General features: G+C 46.6%; 1 protein-coding gene across 2 annotated transcripts; it reads right to left on the bottom strand.

The window, feature by feature from the left end:
* Nucleotides 1-175: 175 nt before the first annotated feature.
* rasa3 (RAS p21 protein activator 3) lies at nucleotides 176-27,917 on the bottom strand. Of its 2 annotated transcripts, none has more exons than XM_047030775.1 (24): nucleotides 27,648-27,917; nucleotides 18,491-18,608; nucleotides 17,580-17,683; nucleotides 16,561-16,655; nucleotides 15,209-15,285; nucleotides 11,770-11,850; nucleotides 11,231-11,303; nucleotides 9,669-9,742; nucleotides 9,409-9,513; nucleotides 9,032-9,188; nucleotides 8,073-8,221; nucleotides 7,713-7,827; nucleotides 7,467-7,541; nucleotides 7,228-7,351; nucleotides 6,695-6,801; nucleotides 6,485-6,562; nucleotides 6,274-6,351; nucleotides 5,899-5,972; nucleotides 4,282-4,400; nucleotides 3,749-3,831; nucleotides 3,424-3,632; nucleotides 3,067-3,170; nucleotides 2,791-2,974; nucleotides 176-2,529 (listed from the first exon to the last, which is right to left on the bottom strand). In XM_047030775.1, the coding sequence occupies exons 1-24, from the start codon at nucleotides 27,700-27,702 to the stop codon at nucleotides 2,454-2,456; spliced, it is 2,514 nt and encodes an 837-aa protein (XP_046886731.1). In that variant the 5' UTR covers nucleotides 27,703-27,917; the 3' UTR covers nucleotides 176-2,453. The 2 variants fall into 2 exon arrangements, with proteins under 2 accessions (XP_046886731.1, XP_046886732.1); XM_047030776.1 differs by having other exon boundaries at nucleotides 4,294-4,400.

The raw sequence follows: 27,917 nt of genomic DNA, 5'->3' as shown, positions 1-27,917 counted from the left end.
ATTATTCTAGTAACTTATTTGGCCCAATAACTCAAGATCTCCTTGGTAAAAAAGTTTTGAAATTTGGCACATTGATACAACAGGCCATGGGTAACCTTCCTTCTCAACAAAATGTCAGCCTTCTGGACATTGGGCTAGGTATGAGACCGTTGTAAACGAAACACACATACACAAATCAATTAATATTGCCTTCATTTAGTTACTCAGGAGGAAAACACATTTCAACATTTTCACCATTCATTCAACATATCTGTACATAATATCAGGCATTTTTAATACTCAATATACAAAATACACTGTTCTCCCTTTATAAGACAAGTTTTGTTTGTTTGTTTTTTCTCTCAAAATGGGATTTCCTGTATGGGTGGATGTGGTTAGGCTACTTTCTGTAATGGGTGGATGTGGTTAGGCTACTTCCTGATGAATGGCTTGGTGCATCTTCAATTCTCTGACCAATGTGGCTTGTTTTATTGCATGTTGTCATATTGCATAAATCACATATTTGTGCATTTGTGGGCAATGCTGTTTTGCTGTCATCATTAATCAATTGACAAATTACATAAAATATTGAGCATAACAAAAATAAATACAAGTAACTACTTTGGGATAGGTAACAGAAGAACTGATTTGTTAATGAAAACTATTTCCAACTCTGCACAGTTAAACATGCACTATGTCATTTACAACCTTGGAGAGTTGGGAGGGGCCTTAACACACCCTTGTAACAGTGAGTGGGGTATCATAATCAACACGTGCTATGTCTCAGCAATGACACTGTACTGTACATTTAAGTGTTTGAAGAACAGTTTGGCAGGGATTCCTTCAAATAAACACATATTCTATACAAGGAGAGGGAACACAAATATCATGATCAGAAAAAAAAAGTGTTCTTGATTAGGCAGTGTGCACTACCCAGAATTCACTGATAGGTCCTCTAGTCCAATAGCCAGTGTTTATTTTGTTGACAGCTGGAACACTGACAGTACTGTACTAGTTCAATTGGCAAGCCAACCTCCAAAACACACTTTCTCACTGAGAGTGGTTCACTAACCCCAAAACAACACGTACACACGCTCACACATTAAAGACACAGGACTTTCCTTAAACTTGTTTCTGGAAAGTGTAGAGTATTCTGTACAGCAAGACAATATAGAAAAAACACACTTGGGGTCGATATTACTTTACAATGTACATCCCAAAAAAGATAGAAAAGGACAAATTTCCATAAGTGGCATTTTTACTGATTTGTTTGTCAGAAGAAAATATGTTTTGAGATCTAATCATCACAAATACATTGGTTCAGGGATTATCAGAGTGCTGTAGAAAATGATTTAACTGGCACAGTTAAACACAGTTAGTTACCCTGTTTAGATTGGATCCATTGAGCTCCATAGCTGATAAAAGCTTGGAGAGGTCTGATAATCTGGGCATAGACAAGTCACCATTCATGGTTTCCTTCTAATGAATGGTTACAAAGTCCACCAGCATATAGCTTGGTCACAGAAAAACTGCACAGTATTGGCTTGAGCACCAGTGAGAATTTCAATACACTTTTCTTTCCACAATGCAGTGGGTGAAAAATAATGTCTGTACCTTTGTGACTGGGTTATGACCAATATTAAGATTCACAACAGGAATCATTGGATTGGGAGGGAAATGCATACAAACTGGGTTTGAAAAACACATGGGGTGGGTGTTCTCGCTGGAGAACTGGGGATATGTAGTTCACAACACTATATAGAACCAGGCTTCGCATTAAAAACAAAAAAAAACAGATGTTAAAACATGCTGATGATGATCGTAACAAAGTAGGAAATGAAGGCTAGGAACTGGACTGGAGTTGGCAGCTGGAGATCTTCTGGGTCAGCCCCAGAGCTGGTCAATCATCAGGGTCATCGTCCACAAGGGAAGAGCCACTGAGACTCCATAATGAAACTCAAGCACAAGCGGAACTGGCCGGATGACAGCCTTAAGTGACTTACGGGCTTTCAAACAAGTTGTTTGGTCCGTGTAACTTGAAATACAGAGGAATATTTAACATTGATAACATACCACTTAAAACCTTGGTCTTCAAACATAAAAACAATGATGGTTTAAAATGTAGCTTGTTAAAAATGTGCTGTGAACTTGCTTCGGCGTCCTGGGTTCCAGGGCCGATTAAAGTGCGTGGTCACTGTCTCAGCGTCCAATAAAAAGCTTCGTTCTGGCAGCATACCAGGGGAGATGAGAACACTTAGCACAACCCTCTCTTTCTCTCTCTCTCTCTCTCTCTCTGCACTCTCTCTCTCTCTCTTGCACTCTCTCTCAATCTTCATCTCTTTCTCATCCACTCTCAATAATTTGAGGTATGTGTGCATGCTTCGAGAGATGCACCATGGGAAGCCGTGTACAAGGAACCAGAATAAATTGTTGCTGGTAAGGTTCTTGGACATGGTGGAGACCCCAAAGCAGGGCTAGATGGAGTAGGTAGAGTTTTCAGACTGCTGGCGGATGTAGCACTGGAAACTCTTGTCACCGATTGGGTGCTCCCTGCAAACGCAACCAAATGATCAGATCAAAAACAAATCGAGAGGGGTTTTGAACTTCCAAAACTAATTCGCATCAAATGTAACACATTTTGTCCGCATTGCCCCCATGTACAACTCCTAAATTCATGCTTTGGATGGATCTGCATGACCATCAATAGACGATAAATTAATTCCACACAAAACAACGTCCTCTGTGAACTAGGAAGCCCACTAGCATAAATGAATCTGCAGTGACATCCCACAGTGCGAAACAGGGACTTACTGGCTGCCGATCTTTGTCTTCTTGAACTTGTCTCGTTTGTACTTGGTGTGCTGCTGCTCCAGGGTCTGCACCGCCGACACGATGAGCTTCAGGGTCTTGTAGGTCTCCTGGGGGTCGTCGATGACGAAGCTGGAGTACTCCTCCTGCTCAGGGCCATCGTACACAGACTTGCTGCCGCACGCCTCTGGAGGGCGATAGAGAGCAGCATGGTGGTGAGACAGGGATGGCCCAACGTGCAAACAATACAAACATGCTCCTGTGTACACACACACTGACCTTGCATCTTGACCAGTTTGGACATGTAGGTGCCAAACAGCGAGTAGATCCTCTCAGTCTCTCTGTCTCCATCTACATCCAGCTGTATGTTGGCAGGAAGACCTCTGCACGCACACACACACACACACAGTTAAACGTCAGTCCAAAATAAACATTCCAGACATAAAAGGCTAAACCAGGCAACTTGAAAAATATGAGAAAGGGGGAAACAAGTAGACAAACACACAGACTAATGCTAATACTAGAAGCCTTTTCTTTCCCCCTTCTCCCCCTCTTCCTCCCTCCCTCCCTCCCTCCACCCTCCTCCTCCTCTCCTTCCTTCCCTCTCCCCCTCCGGTCCCCTCCTCCTCTACTCACCCGGTGCAGGGGGTGCACCCGGGGGCGGTGTCTGCGGACAGCTTGCAGCAGAGCCAGTGGCCGTTGAGGTAGGCGGAGGGGTGGTAGGTGCTCAGGCGCTTCTGGTTACACTGGCTGACCTTGGTCAGGATGTCGATCCAATCACGGGCCTCCACGCAGTTGTTGGCCTGGATGTAGAGAGCCCTCTCTGGCTGAATGACCTGGAACATCTGGAGACGGGAAGGGACAATGAAGAGTGACGAGATAAACATCCTCCTCTTCAATGCTATCAATTGAATGGTTATATGTGCATCTGTGCTGCTTTTAGGCAATGGAGCAGCCTTACATTTTTCATCTTGAAGGATTCTTCTTCTAGCCTCTCGACAGCCAGGATGTTCTCAATGGGAATGCTGCAGAGAGCGCCCTCACCTGGAAAGATTTGAAACTCCATTAGAACAGGGTAGAAGGCGGCGTATGTGCGCACGTGTTTGCGTTCATGTTACCAGCGAGGTCAGTAAAAAGCAGGCTGTCTATACTCAGCCGCTCAAGGTTCTCTCCTTGAGTTATCAGTTCTTAACAATGCATTGATGTCAGTGAGCGTGCGTTTCTGTTTGTGTGTGTTCCCTGCGAGTCGTGTTTTGGGTGGGCTTGTTTTCCGTCGCAGCTTGGCTGTGTTTCCTGCTCAGAGAGTTAATCTCAAACACATGTGTTCTGGAACGGAGACGCAAAGCACATTGTGTGCAATCTGTGCAACTGACAAAACAATTCTCTCTCCGATTCCACACCCGAGAGCACACATCCACACAAACACACACTACACGTCGACACACACAAAGACAGAACGCTATGTAACGTAACCGTAAGAAGATTCCAACAAACCTTTGGCGTTACCTTTGGTTTTGTGGTAGGTAAACTCGTGATTGGTAAGGCGAAACCACCTCTTCTTGAAGTTCTTAATGCCAAAGCGGTTCCTGCCCTGGGCTCTTTTGATCATGAATCTGGAGAGAGTGGACAAGGAAGGAAGGAAGGAGGGAGGGAGGGAGGGAGGAAAGAGGGAGGGAGGAAAGAGGGAGGGAGGGAGGGGAGAGAGGGAGGGGAGAAGGAGAGAAGGAGAGAAGGAGAGAAGGAGAGGGTGGTTGAAATACAGTTTGAGACTGGTTGCGATAAAGGATGATTTAAGAAGTTCTTAAATGCTATGTTTAAAACCTTGGAGATACAGTATACAGTCTATCATCTATGCCTGTGATTGGGAGTGTAATCGGAATACAATAAGAGTTCAGAGACTACAAATACACAAATACAGCTTACTTGGACTGGCTACAACTAAACACCTTAAACACCATAGTTTAAACACAACAGAAGTCTTATTTCAAGGTAGCAACATACCAAGAAATGTAGAGCCACAAAGATTCCAGACACACAAAGTCTAAACCTAAAACTTTGGGATCTAAAATATAAGTCACGATAACATATAAAAAACAATTATCAACTAAATAAATGACAATATCTCCTCTAAGCACTGTAGACACTAAGAAGTCAGAGTGGGGTCAGGTAGTCATGGTAACGCAGCTCAGACACGCTAGGCCTGTGTGCCCAGTCATCTAGCTCTGATATATCATGCGTGTCATATCCTGCATGTTTGGCAAAGCGTTGGCAGTTGCAGACAGCGAGGCTGGTTCTGACCTGTCTGGGCTAAACAACCCACGACGAATACAATTTTACAGTCAGCACCAATGGATACTGCGTGTCTTAATGATTCATTGCAAGAAGACAGGAGTTGAAATGATTTCAAGTAGAACCATTTCAGCACTCGTCGCACTGCGCACACAAGACTGGTAACAGCTGTCAACAAGGGCAGTAGTGTGGTTGGACATGGAAGGGTGGGGGGAGGCAGGACTCGGGGTCACAGGGTTTACGGGGTCAGAGTTCACGTCAGGGTGCTGAGTGACGCTTACCTGCAGGACCCCTTTCCATCAACCCTCTTAATAGTGAGTTTAACACTCCTGCACCCAGCGGCAAAAACACAAGAAGTTGGTTGAGTGAGTGTGAGTGTAGGACACCTTTACACCAACACTCCATGCAGATGTCTACATGGTTATTATAGGACTTAGAAGTTAGTCTGGCGGTGGATACAATTGTATTCTGCGACAGCCGTTCTTCGGATTGAAGCAGTCCCCATCTAATGTTAGACTGACTAGGCTGTCTAGGCAGTCTATATTTGACCTCAGATTGAAGGGCGATGACAAAACATAATATACACTGGATGAGTAAATATAAAGGATGAAATCTGGGGTTAGAATGAGCTCGAATAAGAAATCATAACCTATCTGTTTCACACACGTAGCTAATTCAATACTGCAGAGACATCCTTTCTCGTTGCTATGAAACAGCAGGCAACATCTCCCCACTGAGGACAACCCTACAGCAGAACCTGCGCTCTGCCTTTCCAGCAGGGGGCACTGTGGCACCAGGAGAGCAGCGGTGAGTGATCCTTACCCCTCTTTCAGCATGATGGGGGTCTCTATGCTCTTCTGGTCCCATCGTCCTGACGACGAGATCAGGTCCAGAAACTACAAACACAAAAGTCCACGTTTACAACACTTCATGATGGTCTACCTCAGCTAACAGTTATCTCAGTCTAACAATCCGCTTAAGAAACTTGGTGTCTAAACTAGTGCAGCTAAAACGATCCAGTTGTTGATGGATTAAACCAAGATATTCTATGAAGCTCCACAAAATAATTCAGGGTTGTCCATGTTTTATATTGAACTTCTGCCTATCCATGCGTGTGTGGCCTTTACAATTTGAGCTGAGGGTCCATGGAAGTGAATACTTTTAGCATGTGAGCAGGTGAAGGGGAAAGACGCTCACGTTCTTCACAGCATCCGCATACTTCTGCTCGTTGAAGTAGTCGTAGAATGCGGCCATGTAAGACTCTTTGAAATTGGCCTTGAGAGAGGGAGAGCAACGGAAAAAGAGAGAAAAGGAGAAAGAGGACAGACAGAGTGGAAAAGGAGACATCAGTCATTCTGTTTGTAACGGTTGACGTCTCGACAAAAATGCCTCCGTCTTAGGGACCTACTGATTTGGACTTGGCCAGACTCCCCAGGGTCTGGATGGTCTTGGAGATGAGAGTGAGGGTCCGAGAGGTGAAGGGGTCCTAAGTAGGAAAAAGAGAAGAGATCTATGAATCATCATTTAATAATAGTAGTAATAATATATAGTTTTCATGCATATGGATTGGCTTTACGTGTCCAAAGTTGGGTGTGTGCTCGTGTGTGTCTGTTCTGACCGGGTGATGTGGCCTGAGCTGGAAGAGGTTGGGGGACAGGATGGCCGGGGCAAAGAACCGCAAGAAGATGAAACTGCTGACAGCCGTGTACCTGACGTCCTGGTCCACTAGAGAGATACAAAACAGAGACGCCTTCAAAAAACGACTAAAGAGAGGCAAACACATATCATTTTAAACAGACTCACCGTAAAACCCAAATGTGGATGACTATAAGTCCAATTAAATATGTATGCCACATGTATATTTTATCAGCTGTAAAGTACAATGTTGCAGATAGAAAAGTATTGTTTAACTGCAGTGCTTGGCCATGAGCAATAGGTGGCACTGTAGTCCATGGAACTACACCAGATCTTCATTCCATTCAAGAAATAGATGTAATCAACAGGAAAAAGGTCATTACACAAGGAAATAAAGTTTCTTTATGAGCCTGAGATAGAAACGGCCTTGGATTTTAACCAGCTTTTTTTTCCCTCATAGCTTCTTCATCTTCCTTGTGTCTCTTTGTCGCATACTTGTTTTTGGCAGTTGGTTACCTTGGAAACGGGTGGCTGCAGATTCCCGGAGAGAAAAAAAGATGTCACACATGACAGTGGGACAGCGAACGCCGGATGCGGTGATGACGTTGAAGATTCGGTCCACATACTGACGCAGGTTCTCCTGAAGGACCCAAAGGAGAACCAAACCTGGTTATTGTTCTGACCTGAACATAATTCAATACTAACAAACACACAAACACACTCACACACACACACACACACACACAAACACTCACCCTATTGGTGTCCAGGTTCTCTGACTCTTTGAGCTTGACTGGGTCAATCTCACAGGGTTTGTGATCAGTGCAGATCTGTAAACATTAAAAGAGAGAGCTAAAATGTCACCAAACCCTCTTCTCTAATCAACTGAAATGAAACACAAAGGAAAGAACCCAAGAATACAGAGAGGACAACAAGAGAGAAAGAGAGAAGTAGTGACTCAATGAAACAAAGAGAGACAGAGAGAGAGCAATAAAAAGTACCTCATCGATGATAGGTTTGAGAGTGACCTGCAGGTAGTGCATTCCAGCCAGCTTCATAGTCTCATCAATGCACTTGGAGGTCAGTGAGTTTCCCCGGAATATGGTGTTAGGGTCCCTAGGAAGGAGGGGACCCAAGGAGATCACTACATGAATCAGAGACCCTTGAACCCAACCAGTATCCATTCCTAGTTGTGACCCTCTACTCAGATAACACACACTGACACCTTAAATAATATCAAGGAGATCAAACATCTTGTCAATTCAGCTCCACTTTAAACGTTCACAAGTTCAGCGAACAAATCATGTTTCCAAGGAAACGGCTGAGCGGGGGGGGGGGGGGTTGACGGGTAGTGGGCTCACTGCGTGCGGTTGACCTCGGCGTGGGCGATGGCGCTGAGGAAAGGCACGATGTTGCCGTAGTGGAGGAAGAGGCGGACCAGAGGGATAGCCGCTTCCTGCTTCTCACGACACACCTCCCCGAGGATATGGGCTGCAGACGCCGACACGGGCTGCAAGGACACGCACACACACACACACGTTAGTGTGTAAAACACATGTGCCGTGTCTCGCCCCAGGATATGTGGACAAGGGAACTTGATGTTCTCGATTGCACACACACACACACAGTTTGTGCTTACACAGGTTGAAAGAAACACAAACAACACACACTCCTAGTCCTTCACCCTAGAACACCTCACACACACACCTTTACTTACACACACACAAACACCTAGCCCTTCCCCATAGAACAGGGGTTTTCAACTGGTGTTGTCCCAGGGACCACTATTCTTACTATAAAGTAATCCGCGGCCCACTGATGTGCCTGCACGCGTGCCTTCGTGTGTGTGTGTGCTAGAAAAATCTGTGTGGCGAATATATATATATATATAAACATTTTAAACAATGGTGGACTGATCAACATAGGCTTGTGTCGCAGACCCCTGCAATGCCGCCGCGGACCCCCGGTCGAAAACCCCTGCCATAGAACACCTCACACACACACCTAGCCCTTCACCCTAGAACACCTCACACACACACACCTAGCCCTTCACCCTAGAACACCTCACACACACACACCTAGCTCTTCACCCTTAAACACCTCACACATAAACACCTTTGCACACACACCTAGCACTTCCCTTATCTCTTCACCCTAGAACACCTCACACACACACATTTACATTTAGTCATAGACGGTCTTATCCAGAGCGACTTACAGTAAGTACAGGGACATTCCCCCGAGGCAAGGAGGGTGCCTTTCCCCATTCCCCATTCCCTCCATTCCCCCCCCCCCCCCCCCCCCCCCCACACACACACACCTCCACGTTGGCGGAGTGCAGCAGCAGGTCCCTCAGGGGGCTGTAATGCTCAGTGGGGAAGACGTGGTCCTCCGTGTAAACGATGTTGAGCCGCAGCGAGCCCAGCTCCTCCACCTTCACCGACTTGCCCCCGTTCTCCCTCGGCTGCAGGTAGTACCTGGGCAACGGGCGGTTAGGATTAGAGGTCGGAGTTCGTCCTCAAGCACCTGGCATTTAAGTCGGCACATTTTTTAGCCATACAGACAGGATAGGGGGGGTTGATGAGGAGGTTTAGACGTTTGTCCACTAGGTAGGGATGGGCGCATGCATGAGTGGGAGACGGAGGAGGAGAGACGGTTGGGGGGGGGGGGGGGGGTCACACTGTGTGAGAGTCTCACCACGCGTCGTGAGTGCCCGCCTGGCCGAGGACTCTCAACGGAACCCGAACTCCTCCCAGGAACTCATCACCAAACTTCAGGTTACTGGCGTTCCACAAGTCCACCCTGAATGGAACCGACACCAGGGTTAGAACATAAAACCTTGCCTGCCTAGGAGCAGGCAAACACACACACATACTCTCAGAGACACACACACACTCTCAGACACACACACATACTCTCAGACGCACACACATACTCTCAGACACACACACACTCACCTCAGGGCCAACTTGTCTACATCTTCCTCCTCCACATCAAACTGTCGTTTGGTGTAGCTGAGAGGCCTAGTCACCTTTACAGAAAAATACAAATAAAAACGTTTTAAACAAAAATGGTTTTTCGACACTTTCCTAATAATCTTCCATGACAGCTAAATCTCTCTATTTTCAGGTAAATTATTCATTTAAAGGATGCTGTGGCGATTCAGACCCAGTGGGAAGGTTTGTCACAGGGGAAAATCTTTTGAGATCTTTGTTTAACAGTAAGACTAGGCATTGGGAACAATATGAATTGGCATGACCCCAATGCAAAGTTACTGTAGAGGATGATTTGAATAGTGAAAGGGGAAGTCTGGCTTCACGTTAGCGGCTCCATCCCTGTAACCAATCTCACCATCTCCGTCCCCCACACAGACACATCTCACTATTCGGCAAGGCTCTTTCACTCTGCATCGATTGGAATCCACCCATGGAGCGGAATGTGTCCACAGAAGAACAGTGAGGCAAACCCCCCGCCCCTTCCCCCATGACAGAGGCGTGATAGATGAGGGACGGGGGGAGGGGGGGTAGGAGAGGAGGGAAGGGGGGCTGGGCCTACTAGAGTTTATGTGGAGGGGGGCAGGGGGGGGGACATGTCAGAACGAAATCAATGGTCCAGATTGTTGTGGCGTTTTGTCCGAATCAATCACACTCTTTCTTCCATTCATTTCACGGCACGCCACAGGAGGGGGGGGGCGGGGTGTCATCATGTCACTGGTGCATGGGGGTTAACCGACAGGGTGAATGTGTGAGACTGGAGATTAGATTCTCAGGAGCCAAGCCCTTTCTTCACAACCCCATAGCTTCTAGCTCAACAGAGCAGACCTGCAGCCCTACCACACACACACACCACTGAAAAACACCAGAAAGAGCCAGGCGTGGGGAAGTGAGAAAGGGTGCGGACATACTCCCTCAAGCAAAACCACAACCTGTGAAGAGAATCTCCCAAGTGAAGAATAACAGACGCCCACGTGTCTGTGAAACCTAATCACAACCGTGTGGTTAGCGCACCAGCATCAGAAAGGGCTTACATTCTTGAGCATAGCCTGAATTATTTAGAAAAACCAACAAAATGGCCTGCCCTAACCTGAAGTGACCCAGGGAAAATGTGTAATTTCCTCAAGAAGAAATGCTCTATAATTGCTCCACCCCATTGGTAAACATTCAGCTTTGACTAACCACAATCTGGCAAGGCCGAGCCACAAACATCCAGTTTATTTCTGTCAAAGCTGACAGTTGGGGCAAATGATTCTTCAAAGAGCATGGCAGGGTTTTAACCAACTGCCCAAACCTTCTGGTTGTTTCCTTAAGCCATACTATGGACATTAACTTTGGGGTTTGAGATCTTGCTGAAGAATGTGGTAATATGTGTCCTTCTTTTCCAGTGACTTGCTCTCTGGAGCTCCCTTGGGGACCCACTTAAAAGCATTCCAGCCATAAATCGTTCGCCACAGCATCTTTACATGAAGCCTTTCTCCTGCATGGTGTATGTGTGTGCGTGCGTGGCATGTGACATTGCTCACCTCAAAATAGAACACTTCTTCAAACTGAGGGTTGTTGGTTTTTCTCTTCACCTTGGTTTTCTTGGCTTCTGACCTGGGAGGGGGAGAGCACACATAGAGAGAGAGAGAGACAGAGAGAGGGAGTGAGTGAGAAAAAGAGAGAGAGGGAGTGAGAGAAAGAGAGCGAGAGAGAGAAAGTGAGAGAAAGAGAATGGATGTGTGAGTGAGATTCGGAGGGATAAAGAAAAAGGGAAGGTTATTTATATTCCATTGCTACACAGAAAAAGTGGTAGAGGTACCAGATACCAGAGTTAATGTTGGGGGGGTTAGGGAGGGGGGTACCAGATACTAGAGTTAATGTTGGGGGGGGGGGGGGGTACCAGATACCAGAGTTAATGTTGGGGGGGTTGGGGGGGGTGGGAGGTACCTGATACCAGAGTTAGTGTTGGGGGGGTTAGGGAGGGGGGTACCTGATACCAGAGTTAGTATTGGGGGGGTTAGGGAGGGGGGTACCTGATACCAGAGTTAGTGTTGGGGGGGTTAGGGGGGAAGTCTCTGACCTGGAGGGCCCCAGGAGGGACACGGCAGCGTAGGGGTCACACTGTCCGTTAACGATGGGGAGGCCTTGGCACTCCAACACTCTGTAACCACACACAGAGAGAGCGGTGTTAGGACTACACAGAACAACATCCTGCATGTCCCTCTGGTCTGTCCCCTTCCCCAGCCTCCTGGCCCTAGTTATCCTCTGTTTCCCGTCCTTCTCTCCAACACCAGAGGATCAGATTAGTATCACAGTGTGTGTGAGGTTGAAGTTGCAGGTTGTCAGGCATGTGTGGGACAGGCCCGTGAGCTCTACCTAAGTGGTTGGCACGTCCTTGTACCACTTGAGCCCTGCATGAACCCTACACACACACACACACACACACTATGGAACACCCTCGTAGCTTTCTAGAAACAGATCTATGAGTGAAATATACACACATAAAGCATTTTTTTCAGTTAATATTTAAAACCATAAACTTATATCCAGTTAATTATTGTAATGGACTGAGTTAAGTATGATGTCGTGCAGTAGTTTAGTTGAATAAAAATAAAAAAACCTATAAAGGTTTTGCGACTGAAGTCAAGGTTGGCAGAACACTCAATCTGCTGTTTCTGAACATGTATAGACAGGTCAGGTGTACTTCCTCAGAGAACTTAAGGACAGATCTGTCTGGTCATTCATGATTAACGCCATGCTCCGGTTCAACCAATCACAGGCGAGCGTGTGCTGTTTGCGGTTCCCGATGAGTCGAGGGCGAGTCATGAGCCCGCCCACGCCAGTCCTGAATGACATCATCGTGTAAGGGGATTAGCATGTGGGCAGTGCAGGGCAAGACAGGACAGCCAGTGGGACGCTTACTTCCTCTGTCTCACACTGACACATTGTTGCACAACACACACACACACATCCAAACAAGATACACTATCTCATACCTATCTCCTCTTTTACCTTGACTTTAAGCCCCGCCCCTCTAACCACACAAAGCCCCCAACACACAGCAAAGGGGAGGTTAATAATGATAACAGAAGAGGTGATGATGTGTGTGTGTATGAGTGGTGGTGTGTGTGGGGGGGGGGGGGGAGGGATTGTGGGGATGGGAGGTTGTTAAGCATTGCTAATGCCAGGGTGCTTCCTGCCCAGTAAGCTTGTTTATATAACCCCTGCTCGGCCAATTCACTCACCACACATACAGTGAGGCGTGTGTGAGATAAAGATAGGCTACATGAATGGGAGAAAGAGAGAGACTTTTTCTATTATGGCAGGTTCCGGATCTATCCGGGGGTTTTGACATAATGGCCCAACAGTAGGACTGGGGTAGATGCTTCCCAGATTCCGAATACCGACGTACTCATTCTAGGGCTGGTCCACTGCCCTCTCCTCTAATCACATTTGCTTGGACAAATTAGTTTGTGGAGAGAGGCTGAGGATTAGAATCAAATTACAGGAGATTGAAACTAATTCAAATGGACTAGTGAATAGACATCTATCCAATCGGACAGGACTCCATTTCAAGGTAATGGAATCAAATTGGAGTTCAGTGAGTGAGTCAATGTGGTGACTTTTCCCCAGGGAGTTCTTTAACGCTAAATCTCATCTGAATCAGTCAGAGACTTTCATTCAGTGGTTGATATTCACCAGAGGATCTTAATGACAAGCCACCCACAACCCTGTAATTGTGGTGAACACATTCAACCTTGGAGGAGGTAATCACCCCCAGGCTCCCATACAGTTTGAGGTCTACAAATGAGTTTGTTTTTATTTCAGCTACCCATTTTCACACTAAACATTCATCATGGGCGCTTGAACATCAGGGCGAACGTCAATTACTCAAATTCCCTCCATCCAAATATCCACTCATTTAGTAAGTTCTGCCCTTCAGCAAGGTTAGAGCAGAACTAACCATTTCCTAACACTAACCCAAGGTTGTTTAACTGGAGCGTCTGGCAGCTGGAGTTTAAGGAGTGTATATTTGACTGTGACCGTCCTGGCTTACCAAGGCTTGGCCCTCTAAATGGGGCCTAGCTTGTTGACCGGCCACCCTGTGTCTTCTCCACCTCTGCCCTATGTGACTAAGCTCATTACCCACAATACTTTGGGGCTGTGAGCCATGCTCAGTCTTCATAGAGCAGTGGTTCTCAACCCTGGTCCTCAAGTACCCCCTGTCCTGCACGTTTGAGATGTTTTCCTGCTCCAACACACCTGATTAAAACGAATGGGTTGTTATCTATCTATGCAGAAGCCTGCTAACGACCGTTCATTTGAATCAGGTGTGTTGGAGCAGGGAAACATGTCAAACGTGCAGGACAGGGGGTCCCTGAGGACCAGGGTTGAGAACCAGTGTCATAGAGAGTACTATAAAGAGGTGTGTCACAGCGACATGCGCGTGTGTCACACGCTCACATACACAGAATAATCCATCCAGTAGCTCATATAGCCAGCATCTAAGCTTCTACATGCTTACACAAGCATATCACACTTGCACACATAACACGCGTATACTGTACTCACTGGACATACATATTCTGTACATTTGACCCCTCAAATCTCTCTTTCTTTCCACACAAAACCGTGTAACAACCGTTTTGTCTGTTCTGTAGGATTCTCTCTCACCGACCGCCTTCCCCTCAAACGATGAAACACACATGCGCGAGCGTAACACACGCTGAAGCGTAACACGTCCACACACACACACACGAAACACAGACACACGACACACACACAAACGTCGCTCTGTTTATTCACAGTCTATTGAGTGGTGACTCAGTCTGACTCTAAATAAACCTTGGACACGATCCCCCCGAGCATCTTCACCTCAATCAAAGCGTTGCTAAGTAACAAGCAGTGGACCATGGGTCCGCGAAGACAGCCATCTCAGAGAGAGAGATGCAGAACCCACACCAACCCTAACCCGTCTGATCATGAACCCCATGGAGTACGCTCCAACACACTTAAGCAGGTGTGGAACACTGACATAGTTCTGCTCGGTTGTAATCGCATTCATCATTGAGTATGTCTTGATCATGTTGTATGCATGTCTTTTGTGTAGGATCCGGATGGAAGCTAGAGGTTCTCTCTTATTGGGGAACGAATGGGAGATGGATTTTATTGGAGACTGTCAAAGAGCAAAGAGTTTGGTGAGAGATGTTTTTTTGTTCCTTGGAGCGATGTTCTGGGGTGGACAACGAGCTGCTAGAACATACGGTATAACTAATGTTGTGACTGATAACTGTAAATCCTCCTGTTTAGTTGCACATTAAACAAGAGGGCCACTTCATCAGTTTGCAACGAGCACAGCTGCGTGGGAAAGAGACTCCGAAACTTAGTCATGGATGTGTTGTGTCTTGTGTGTGTGGGAGAAGGATAGTGAGTGTATTCGTGTGGGTTGAAGGGTCTGTGGAGCACGGGCATGTGTGTCTGTGCTGAGGCGTGTTAGTGTGTCATGGCAGAACACTCACCTTGTGGCTAGCTTGTGGCAAACAGCTCCACTGTCTGTAATGACCTCGCTTAGGCGGAGTTCCAGATGGACCTTTCCCTGCGGAGAGCACACACACATACATACACACACACACACACAGACACAGGTCATTTGTTGTCAGTGTGAATCTAGGAGTTGCTTATGGTTTACAACTTAATTCATTGTGCTCGTCTGAAAATTGTTTTTTTCCAAATGTCCGTAATAACACATCCTTATTTGACAACAGAGCATGGCGTGATACCAGACAGGGTAAGTGTGGCTCCCTCTGATGTGTAATGGGAATGAATGCGTTAGTTCCATTAGATCAACTGCTTTGCAGCACCCAATAAACATGCAAACTCGCTCTGTCTCTCGGCCCCAGCACGCGCACACACACACACACACAGGAAACAATGTGTCCTCTATGGACAGGCTGAAAGAGAGAGAGAGATACTCTATCTTCCCACTTCATTTGATCCCATCCTTCACACCGGTTTCTCTCGCCCCTCTCTCTTCTCTACTCACACATCCGTCCTCTCCCCAGCGTCTGACATGAATGTGTCTCTGTTCCAGCACCACTGCCCCAGGGCTTCATACTCCCATCTGTCTGCAGATGTTGCTGTGCTGTTGCTGGACTCTCTGTGTGTGTGTGAGTGAGTACCTGTATATGCGTGTGTGTGAGTGCATATATGTATGTGTTTGTGTGGGAGGGCACATCTAACAAGACTAGACTGTGATGTTGTCGCTGACCCACTGAAGGCCGACTGACAGCAGCAGACACAACCACGATGAACTTGAATGAAGCCGGACCATTATGGTCTGTACATAGGTCATGTTCCACTACTGGCAGACTTCCACATATGGAACTGTAAAAGATGGAGCCACAGCAGCAACTAACTCAACCGGAAGGTGACTGGCAACAAAAATACCAAACCCCTTGCTAAATATCCCAAACCTTATACAGTTCCACGGAATTCATTCTTATGTTTAATGCTTGATCAGGGTCAAACATACTGTGAATACACAGCCTTACTATCGATGAGGGCCACAAACAGATCGTGAACCGTGGACAAAGAGCGAGCCTGGTTTGAGCAAAGCTGAAGTGTTTTGAAGTGCGGTGATGATGATGGCAGGCGGGACCCCAGCACACTCAGAGAGAGGTGACATTGACCCTGCAGGCTAAGCTGGGGCCTGTTTAGGCTACACACACAGTCTGTTTGTTTGGTTTTCTGCCTCATATGTAACCGTACACACACGCACACACACACAAACAATGACGGGGAAGGAAGAGGTGTGTATGTACAGGTAGATTCGAGTGCGTGTGCATGTGTGTGTTCTTTACGTGGTACTGACCTGTACTTCGGAGTCTGCGCTGACAGGTTGAATCTGGAACCAGGTGTCTTTACCGTGATACTTCTGCAGGTCCTCTTTCTTCACCGCAACCTTACCTGAAAAACACACAGACACACACACTCGATTTGAGAAACCTGGAAACACAAATACACAATAGGAGGGCAGAGTGCAGTAATCATCCTCCAGTCCTCATCCATGTCATGACAGACCTGCAGATGAGCTTGTCTATGACGTCTGTTAACATCTCTCACACACACACACACACACACACACATCCACACACACACACACACACACGCACCTTTAAACGCTGTTAGGCTTAACACCTAATCTTTCCTTCAACAGACGTTGGATAAGCTTGCTATGTCCGCTAAGCCAGGTGCAGGTATTCTCCTGACTGTTGTTGCAATGTCCTACAAATACCTGCAGGCCTTTATCTCCTGGCTATTTCCTGTGTGACAGCTTCAACAAGCTGAACAGCTGATCTGACACTGCAGAATATAGTTAAAGCTGCATGCTATCATGGACTGCCCATTTACTGAGGTTCACTGTCAATCCTGAAAAATCGTGTGAAACCTTTGCTGCTTATGAGCTGCTGTGTGTAAGCTTCATATGGAATTTATTTAAGTTATATATGCTTCATATGATTCAGATGGAATGTATATGAGTTGTATATGCTTTGTGTGTTTCAAATGTCTGTGTACTATATGGTGCATTTGGGTTGTACAGCTTCATGTGGTTTGTTTATTTGTTTGTAGTTGAATTCTCGTAAGCACAACAGGCCCAAAACATTCCTTCACACAGCAACAAACTGACAAAGCATTTGGACGGTAACAAACACATCTCAGCCAATTGCTTTGCTTGTTTCCCAGAAATGTAAACACCTGGATCTGATCAATAGCGCCAGCCAATCGTAAAGGCCGAAACTGGTGAAGAAGTAACCAATCAGAGTGTTGAAAAGGGGTAAGGAGCGAGATTAACAACAACTAAGGGACCAATGGGAGCACAGTTTTACTCACCAATGCTGGAGTCCCTCCTGAAGACATCCCTGTCGAAGATGTAGAAGGAGAGATGTCGGAAACTGCGTGGGATCTCACAATAAAAATCCTCTCCATAGAACGGACTGCAGAGAGGAGATAATACAATGAGCTGTCTCCTACACTCAAGAACTGAGCCTGCACAGTACACGGTCATATCTGATCTTTGGGTAAACACATATTTTACCACACCTGGTTGAAATTCTGGATTGTGCTTGACTTGGTTTACCCAGTGCAATAAGACATCAATCTAACACCAAATGTGTGTTTGTAGATAGATAATCCACATTTGTGTATACTGCCAGGCTCTCGAAGGAGACATGAAGAAGGAGAAAGCCCTTATCTTATGATGCCATGACATCTAATGGGGTTTATTCCAGACAAAACACAGACAAACACACACACACACATGCAGACAGGTACATGTGCACGGACACACTTACAAAAACACACGACTGGACTACATGGCAACAGGGAATACAGAGCAATGGGAATCTCATGATCCAAACCTTTAGGCTATTACTAGGAATAATAGTCCACATTCCTCTAGCTTGCACTCTCTCAGAAACACTGAAGTACACTACACGCTCCCTTCAAAGCCATTATCCCAATGATGTCAGTAGATGATATCTCTTTGTACGAGAGGCGCCTTATTAGAGTATCTCATGACATAATTATACTATAAACCAAACAGACTGAGGGCTGTTGGTAACAGAAGCAGCAGAATAGGTCTGTCGAATTCCTGTCCCAGTCACTATTTTTCACGCAGAACCAAAAGTCTGACAGAGACGGACGCAGAGAGACAAAAAGAGAGACAGGGAGAAAGACAGACAGAGAGAGAGCCAGAAGGATTTGGAAACAGGGAGACAGGCACAGAAGAAGTAACAAGGTACCAGAGAGACTTCTCGATGATCTTGGTCCTGAAGACCTCCTCCTGGTCCAGGTTGACAGTGCAGTAGCAGTCTCTCATCCTGTTGGGGCCCGGATACGGAGGGATGTTCTTTGCTTCACCTACACACAAGGGGAACGAGAAAGAAGGAGGGAGAGAAATGTAAGATTATAAATAGTAACCTTCAAGACAGGTTCTCTGGAGACTGACTATTTAAAAAAAAACATAAAACGTGAATGCAGCTTTCAGAAAGAAATCCTGTAGCCTGTAGATGCTATCTATTATCTGACATCATAAAACCCTACCATTTAGAAAGTACTGAATAACAAGCTTAGCCCTGCCCCTGCCTGCCACTGTGCTTTGCACTATACTTCTATTCTCTACACACAGGTACACACATGAACATAGACACAAACCCCAAAGAGAGAAATGAAGATCCAGATAATAGTAGCTACAGTCCTATAGTTGCCTGTCCTCTCATACCCTATCTTAAGTGTGTGCGTGCGCATGTGCGGCCGGGTACTACATATCTGTGTAGGAATCTGCGTGGGATGCTTCTTCTAGGTCTCCGAGGGACCAAATCTGCTCATCCAACATATGTAACAGCACACCCTTTCACAAGAATGTGGTCCAACCACCCACCATGACACACACACACACACACAAGGCCTGTCACACTAGCTAACCAAAATGATTGTATTACAGTCCCTAAGGCCCTATATCCTCCTTCGCTTGCGTTGGGGAGTGTTAGTGACTGATGTGCGCTACTCCGCAGCCCGAGGGAGACTCTGTCTCTGGAGCTGTCCTGCTGGGAGATCCTGACTGAACAGTCCCTTCCACAATCAGCTTGGAATCTGATCATATCACTTAGCTAGAGAGCATAACCCATGTAAATCAGTGCAGAACACCGGGGTAAGACACTAACCCTGCAACATGAGACCACTGTGTGTTCTGTCCTGCTGGGCTAGCTAACTGAACTGGAGCCAGCCATATAGCATGGTGAATAAGTGAAGCCGCTTGTGTACTATGGCGAATGAGTGAAGCTAGCATTGTGAATGAGTCTAGCTGGCACTATGAATGAGTGAAGCTAGCATTGTGAATGAGTCTAGCTAGCATTGTGAATGAGTCTAGCTAGCACTATGAATGAGTGAAGCTAGCATTGTGAATGAGTGAAGCTGGCATTATGAATGAGTGAAGCTGGCATTATGAATGAGTGTGGCTAGCATCTCGAATGAACGGTAGCAGTCATACAGTAGCATCTTGTAGGAGTGAAGGTAGTGATATGCGGCAGCATTGTTATGTCTCTAGCCTGTTCGGTGAACATACAATGACGTCAATTGTCAGTTAATCAGAAGGTGGTGACAGCTGGATCTAGAATGAACCCCCCCCCCACCATCTCTCTCTCTCTCTAGGGAGTCCTGCCTGCCTTCCTCATCATTCTAGCTCATCATCAGCACAGGATCTCAGTGGATTATGGTGTTCGGGTCGCCCTGGAAACCACAACATCATAGGATTATACTCGCACGCCGGCTGCCGTCCTGGGCGCTGTGTGTGTGTGGCTGTGTGAATGTGTCTACAAAATATCAACAGTCACAACAATCTATTTGTGAAAACAAAGACTTCCCTGTGAGACCACACAGCTTGTCCAATAGGAAGGAGCCATGCTGATGACTGGAGCATAACATCCCCCAAAAGGACGTGATCATAGGGGCCATTGTCATGATTAAACACACAAACACTTTCTGGGGGAAACCATCACAACAGGAAGTGCCCAGCATCTGTTCCCCCCCACGCCTCACCATGCTCATGTGCTGGGGGAGGGGGTGCTGGTTGTTTATAATGCAGCTCCCAAACAGCACAATTATGCAGTGTATAAACCTGTCTATCTGGACAACATAAACATAGGCATAGTGCATCCTGAATAATCTGTCAAATGGATGGGAAACCTAGAACTATGTCTCTGGGAATGGGGCCTTGTTTGTGTCTCAAAATGGTTTTCATTTTTGGGTATCAACTCCCCCATTGCCATTGTGACAGTCATAGCATGACAAACTTCCTGTTTGGTTTTGCAGGGTTCTGAGTAATGCGTGGGCTGAACAGTGACAAAACGAGTCTGTGGGCGAGTGTGTGTGTGTGTGTGTGTGTGTGTGTGTGTGTGTGTGTGTGTGTGTGTGTGTGTGTGTGTGTGTGTGTGTGTGTGTGTGTGTGTGTGTGTGTGTGTGTGTGTGTGAGTATCAGAGGGAGAAATGGGTGAAGAGGTTAGAGTGATTGAACGAGTGTGTGTATGTTTACATGTGTGTTGCACCAAAGGAGAGATGGAAGCCTTTGGTAAAGCCTGTCACTTAGCTACACGAGGAGACTTCGTCATAAAAGCAGCCTTTCTGATCCACCCATCTCAGTGCAGTCTCCCCCTCTTTACCTCCCTTGCTATATTTATTTTCTTCCCTGGCTCTCCAGCCATCTCTCTTCCTCTTTCTTTCATCCTGCGTCTGTGCCCTTTGTTCGTCACCTCTCCTCTCAAGGGGGGGGGGGGGGGAGGTCTGACTCAGCCTCCCTCCCCCTTGCCCCCCTGCAAAACATTTCATATACAGTACATAGAACACAACAACAACAACTGCAGAGATCATCAGTGTTGCCCCAAGAGAGGAACCTGCCATTTGACTAGTGCACGCTCCGGTGCACATATACCACTTCAGCATATCCAGATTAAACACATACACACCGCACACACACACATATACTGCGTAGGCGGTTAATAGGGAAGAATCTGAGGGAGAGCATTAAGACAAGACCTTCTCTCTGAAGACTCTCTAAGGGAGTAAGAGAAAGATAGTGTGTGCATGTGTGTGTGTGAGAGTGAGTGAGTGAGTGAGTGAGTGACTGAGTGAGTGAGTGAGTGAGTGAGTGAGTGAGTGAGAGAGAGAGAGAGAGAGAGAGAGAGAGAGAGAGAGAGAGAGAGAGAGAGAGAGAGAGAGAGAGTGATGCAGAGAGGAGAGATGACATTTGCAAATAAGCAAAAGTGTGACATAGATCAAACAGTATCCTCCCTACCTCTAATGAAAGGGAATATGAAGGGGGGAAGGTATAGAGGGATAAGCAGAAAAAGAGAGCGAGACTAGGGAATATCATTGCAGGAAGAGATTAGCAGGGAAAATGAGGAAGTAAATCAGTCTGTGAGGGGTAGTGTGAAAGACAAGGAAACAGGAAATACAAACAATAAAAGAAAGAAAATTATAAATAGAGAATGAGCATAGTGACGCTTCTAATGTTCCCTTTCTTGTGTTAAACGGTCAAAGCTGATGTCATATTATTTCCAGCTCATTGCATCCAGTGTGACACACAAACACACACATATTTACAGATGCATACAAATACATGCTACTACTAGAACATATTGAATAACATCTCCATTCCTCCGATCCCTTCTATGTCTGTGTGCAGTAGACCAGCCCAGCTCCCTAACCAAGCCTGGGAAACACCCGACCATAAGACCGTGAAAGAGAGAGGGAGAAAGAGAGAAAAAGACAGGGGAGGGGGGGGGGGGCATCAAGGGAAGAAAACAGGCGACTGGAGACAGTGTGAGAAAAGAGAGAGGGGAAAGTGAGAGAGTGAGAAAGGGAAGAGAGTCAGTAAGATAGCCTTCGAGAGAGCTACAACAGGAAATGAGATTGAGAGAAAGGAATTTCGACTGCATCCAAGATGTAGTTTAAAAGGGGGCGAACGACCCAGTGCTCCTGCCAGGGAGTGAGGAGAGAGGGGAGAGAGAGAGACAGCATGAGACAGGAGGAGTAGAGGCGGAGGGATTTCGAAATAGCCATACGTAACCCAGAACTAATGTGTGGGACAAGGAAAGCATGTGCTTCGTAGAAGAAGAAAAAATAAAAATACAAAACTTGTCAGGCAAGTTATAGCATGAGCGTCCTTCCTTCTTTCTGCTCTGTGCCACATTAGAATAGATAGACACGCACACATACACACACACACACACACACACACAGATGAACACACAAGGGCACTTTGTTCTACCCTCCCGCTCTGAAGGAGTCAGGGGAGAAATGGTGTGTGTGTGTGAGTATGTGTGTGTGCGTGTGTGCATGCATGGCTGTGGGTGTGTTGGAGGAAGTGGTATCAGACCCAGTTCCAGCTCCCACCAAATCTCCATCCACAGAATGTCTCTTAATTATTGACTCGTTCAGTTAATTACCTGTCTCCATAACTAGCATTGATTACAGAGCACTGGGTATGACTGGATAACTACACATTCCAACGTCAGATCCTGCAAAGAGAGGCTCCTGACCACACTGTCACAGAAGCCCGAAACACAGGATCGATTTGTTTTGCTTATTCATGTTATGGTTGTTTCTGGTTTGTATAAAAGTGTGCCATGAAGTGTGTCATCACAAGGAGAATTCATCTGACATATCGTTCCTCTAGCTGTCACAATGAGTGGTGTTTGGGACGTGGTTCGGTAATAGTGGTAAGGCAAATGGAATCCTAGTTCTAAGTTACTGATCAGACATATTCCGTCACTCGCAGAGTTTTTACCACAAGCTTTGCTAATGTTCACACCGCATACATACGCAATGGAAACAAATAGAACACAAACATAATATGTTCCCTTTCAAACACACACACACATCCAAGCATATCACCCAGGGAAAAAAAGATGTTTTTGAAAATCTGTTCCAAAGTTCAACCGACCGTACGCGTTCAGTAACTGATCCAAATGGTTTGATTTTGGAAAAACAGTCAGTAATTGAGTTCAGTGCCTTGCGCATGGACTGGCTGAGGCAATCTGAGCCTGCCAGTCAGACTCATGCTGACCAGGAGGTGAGTGCAGTGTTTCAGTCATGAGAGGAGGCTTGGGAGAGTCAAGGTGCTGTGTTTTAACTCCAGCAACCAGACCCTAAAAGACAAGGTCTGGTTTTGGACCCCTCTAACTTTATAAGGCATTACGCATTGACAGCATTGTGTAAAAACATGACCCCCCACCAGTCACCAGATTTCTCTGCATATTCTTTTTTCTACAAACCGCAGACGGTGAGAGATCGCGTGGGCCTATTTTCAGGGTGAGGTGTAAAAAGAGATTTCACACATACACACGCGCACACACGCTCCCCCTTGGGCCACATAGCCTTTAGGTCAGTGGTAAATCATTTCACTGCAGGTGAAGAAGTCGGAGGTTCAAATCCCCTTTGTGATAAATGTGTCAGCTAAATGAATACATGGCATTACATGCACACACGTAACGTTGCACATCCAAATACCCTCCCTCTTCTATCTCTTGCAAACACACACAAACAAACAGGGCATGGCTCAAGTTGATATGCCATCTTGTTTGAAGGAAAGGGTTTGAGACAGTCAGTTAGAAACTACTGACAATGTTCTGTTGAGGGGTGAGCTATCCTGGCTGGTGTTGCAGAAAGTTCAGTTAATTCTCAGACAGAACCGTTTCTGTGAGACTCTGTAAGCTACAGTTTGGGAGTGACAAGAATGACTGAGAATCCACCGTTAGGTTCTCCTTGCCCTTGATAAAGCAGAGTAAGCGTGGTACCAGAACTTCAAACAGACTCCTGTAACAAAGTACCTGGCATATCTGCCGCCGCATCACAGACAATGTTCCATCCCACATGCAACTTCCTTCCCAGGCCGTGTGTGTGTGTGTGTGGATGTGGGGGAGGCGGTGGGGGGTTACTGTGTACACCAAAAAGAGGGGGAGAACAGCAAACCTGGCAGATACATATTGCAGCAGACACCCTCAAGCAGAAACAACTCTCCTAGTGTTCCTGAAACCAGGGGAAGGTCACCCAGACAGCCATGACTGGGGTGCTGAGAGGGCAAATGAAAGGCAGACTGGAGGAGGGTTTCTAGGCCCGTCCGGGCAAGTTATCTAACCTGTTATTTACCCTTATTTACCCTTTGCGTCTCTGGAGAGCTTATCGTTTCTGCTTCTGGTGAGTGTTCTGGTGGGGAATACAGGATGCTGGACCTGGGCTGTGTCCTCTGTTGCAGACCCGGATTCTACGCACCCAAAACACAGCCTGCGTCTCAACAGTCAACAGAGATGTGTTTACCACCCGCTGTTTTCCAAAGACGGCTCCTTCCAGGAGTAAATGCCATTCATGTACACAAACACACACAGACCCATTCAAAATGACAAAAGTGCATGTAAACACATACACACACTCTTCCTCTCTCAATCAATCATTTAATCCAATATAAAGACACACACCCACAAACTGTTTCTATCAATAAATCAATCTGATCACAACAAACACACACACACACACAGTTTTTAGACACACACATACACACGCACAACGCCAACATACGGACGCTTGCCCTCATGTTGAGAGGAAATGTCTTCATATGATGGTTTAGTTACACCACACATGACGGTGCCCTTTCTATTACCGACAGTGTTTGCTGTAATCTACTCTAGATGTACCAAACAAGCTAATGACTGAACAACCTTGTTCTAAAGGAAGATGATTTCACACCGATTTTGGGGGGGATGAGCACCACTGGATGCCCGTCACTTGGGGGGATGAAGGCGGATTAATCACCCAGCTCGGCCTGACGTGTCACGGATCCCCAGAGCCCCCCCCCCTTTCTCTCTCCCCCCTCCCCCCTCTCTGAGTGTCCCACACCGCTTAGAGGAAGTTTGGGAACCTCTGCTGGCCAGCTGCCAGGGACGGCAGGGCCTCTCTGGAAACCTAACCTTTCTCCAGTCCCTGCCACTGCCCAGTGAAACCTCCTTGGCCTCCCCCTCTCTCCACTGCCTTCCAGCCACTATGTCTGGCCCCTTCTGGCGCCGTTTCAACCCTCCTCCACCTCTCAGCCCTGCTTCTACCCTTGCCTTCCTTACTATAAGACTGGCAGTAACAGTTTGAACCAACACCCACTCCTGTCCCTTTCACCCACCCAATCACCACTAATGGGTCCTCTCCAACCACCCAACAGTCCAATACTTCATCTTACCAACCCACAACAAGGGGAGTGGCTGCTTTTATGGGTAACCTGCCCCTGCCCTCAATGACCCCTCCACTCATCAATTCCCTTCTCCCACGCACATCCCAGAATGCTTTGCAATGGGATCCTAGCTCCAGAGTTGAGTGAGACATGCAGCCGGTGAAAGACCATCAACACCCAGCACCATTAGTGTGCGAACAACACAACCCTGTAAGACTCTCTCTCTTTCTGTCTTTTACAGAATCCATCTGGTTCACATTAGCTTGTTGCAACACAGGAAAAAACAGACACACTTCTTTTGTAGTCCATTCCAGCCAATCAGGAAGTGATCTGGGGTAGTTTCCTGTTTCCTGTGTTTCCCCGGACAGTAGGTTATGGTTCCAGTATCCATACAGTATCCCTAGTATTAAGCTACTTTAGGAAACCCCAGTGAAGTCATCAGTGCACAACAAGAGACATCTACTGTCCCCCCCACCTCCTCCCTCACAAATATGAGGCAGATATTCAACTGTATGTCATACGCCAAGTGTGATGAAGTCCAGCTACATGACAAAGGCCCCCTGACAGTGAGGGTCTCCAACCAGGCTACAAACTGTAGGAAAGGCCCTGGCTTTTAGGCCTGCTGGGTGGACGATGGCTAACAGCACACAGTCTAGCTCAGGCACCAATACCAACGGGAAGGTGCAATAGACCTACTCCAGGGAGACAACATTGACCATGCAGTTTGTGGTTCAGGACCACCAGGGAATCTGGCTGCTGCTCAGTAACTGAGTTGAGTCTCCAGTCCTTACCCTACCTAATGGCACAGTATGACTGTTTGGAAACAGGCATTGCTATTGCATGCAACAGCGATGACCACAGATTTGAAGATTGTGTCAACAAAGAGGATGCATGGATTCAATATCAGCCTCAGCAGACTGAAATTAATCATGTCTCCTCCTCTGTCTAATGCATGGTATTTACAGGTTATGAGATTCTTATAATTCAGTAATAACTGACTTAATCTGACTGCACAACCATTCTTATGCTCCGACTGATCCTCCATTCGTGACGAATCCTATGCAAATACAATAAAACATGAGAAAACGTTTGTCTTGGTGTCAGTTCAGCTTTTCCCTTTGCCATGTGAATGGCTGGTGCAATGGGTTTGTGTTCAAACGAGGTTTGGGCGCTGCGTAGATCAAAACAAAAAGAGCTTGGCTTATGTCGCTCAGGGTAGCCTACCTGTTTTTCTGACATGAATGTTGCGCGTGCAGACACAGTCTGTTGTTTGTTTGTTTTGATCGTTTTTTCTGTTTGGCCTAATTTTTTTGTTCTTAAGTTAACATTCGTGTCTAGTGCACCCACGGGCAAACCACAGCTTCTTTTGATGTTGTGTGTGGGGATATAAGAGAGGGACGTTGTGCTTAATGTTTGGCTTCATGCAAGAAGGTGACCATATTTATAGCGCACATAGCCTACATTAACGACATTTTGCATTATTCATAGTCCTGCAGCTTTGTAGTCGCTTTTAATAATGAGGTACAGATTTAAATGGCCCAACAGCACATAATTCCATCACATTATGCGACAGAATCACGTTTTATTTAAAAACAAAGCTAACCAAGGCCAAAAACCGAGCCAATCGTCGACTGTGGAGGATGTTGGCGGTGGTGACAGGAGGGCAAACGCAGTCAGACACAGGGGTAATTCCATTCTCTCATGCTGATATCTCATATTCAGCCACAGCGCAATGTTGTGGCGCAATGAATGTATAGCGGACACTAACATTCTGCAAAAGTGAATGGATCTCCGACTAACGGTTCGGCTTTCGAAAGCTGGTAGCCTACAAATGGAGAAAGTGGCAAAGGCGAGCCATCTGGATAGGGAGCTGTTCGCAGTTCTTTCTGTCCAGCCTAGTATTTTGCGCTGTTTAATAGGCTACCAATTCTTATTATTCATATGTGAGATATTGCGCCTATGAATAACCCATCATATGAATTGGGCGCATGTACATGATTAGGCTCGAGGTTATTTTACAATAGCTGGACCCAGGTAATGCATAGTTGAGGGAAACGACGTGTGATTTGAATTACAATATGGCAAAAGGGGTCTCGTGTGCGAGCGCTCTGTAGAACAACTCCCCTGTAGCCTACCTTTCGGACCACGGACGGGCAAGGGAATTCTGCCTCTTTGGTGGCATCGCTTACCTATTTTTATTTTGACGCTCTGGAAAACCCGGAGCCCTTCCTCTTCGACCGCCATTCTCACGTAGCTCCACTCTTTCCCTTTTGACTTCTGTACGGAGACGATTCTCCACTATGCGTGGTATCCGTGTATCCCAGCGCAAAGCTACTCCGGGGCGTGTTGAACAGCTATGCGTCCCGAACAGCGAGCATTCCCACAGCCGAGCTGACCACTGCTGGAACAGCGAGGCAGCTCAAACTCGCCCCAACATTTCCAGTGGGGGCGGGGCACAT

This window comes from Hypomesus transpacificus, chromosome 12 (genome assembly GCF_021917145.1).
Source record: "Hypomesus transpacificus isolate Combined female chromosome 12, fHypTra1, whole genome shotgun sequence".
NCBI classification, from domain to species: Eukaryota; Metazoa; Chordata; class Actinopteri; order Osmeriformes; family Osmeridae; genus Hypomesus; species Hypomesus transpacificus.
The sequence above is the reverse complement of the archived record's forward strand: the minus strand, read 5'-3'. Positions and strand labels throughout refer to the sequence as shown.

Coding starts and splice junctions, on each gene's coding strand:
- rasa3 (XM_047030775.1), bottom strand. CDS start 27,702: ATGGCGGTCGAAGAGGAAGGGCTCCGGGTTTTCCAGAGCGTCAAAATA. Junction 6,802..7,227: donor TGCAGCCACCCGTTTCCAAG/GTAACCAACTGC, acceptor GTATCTCTCTAG/TGGACCAGGACGTCAGGTAC. Junction 3,832..4,281: donor AACCAAAGGTAACGCCAAAG/GTTTGTTGGAAT, acceptor AAATCTTTCCAG/GTGAGGGCGCTCTCTGCAGC.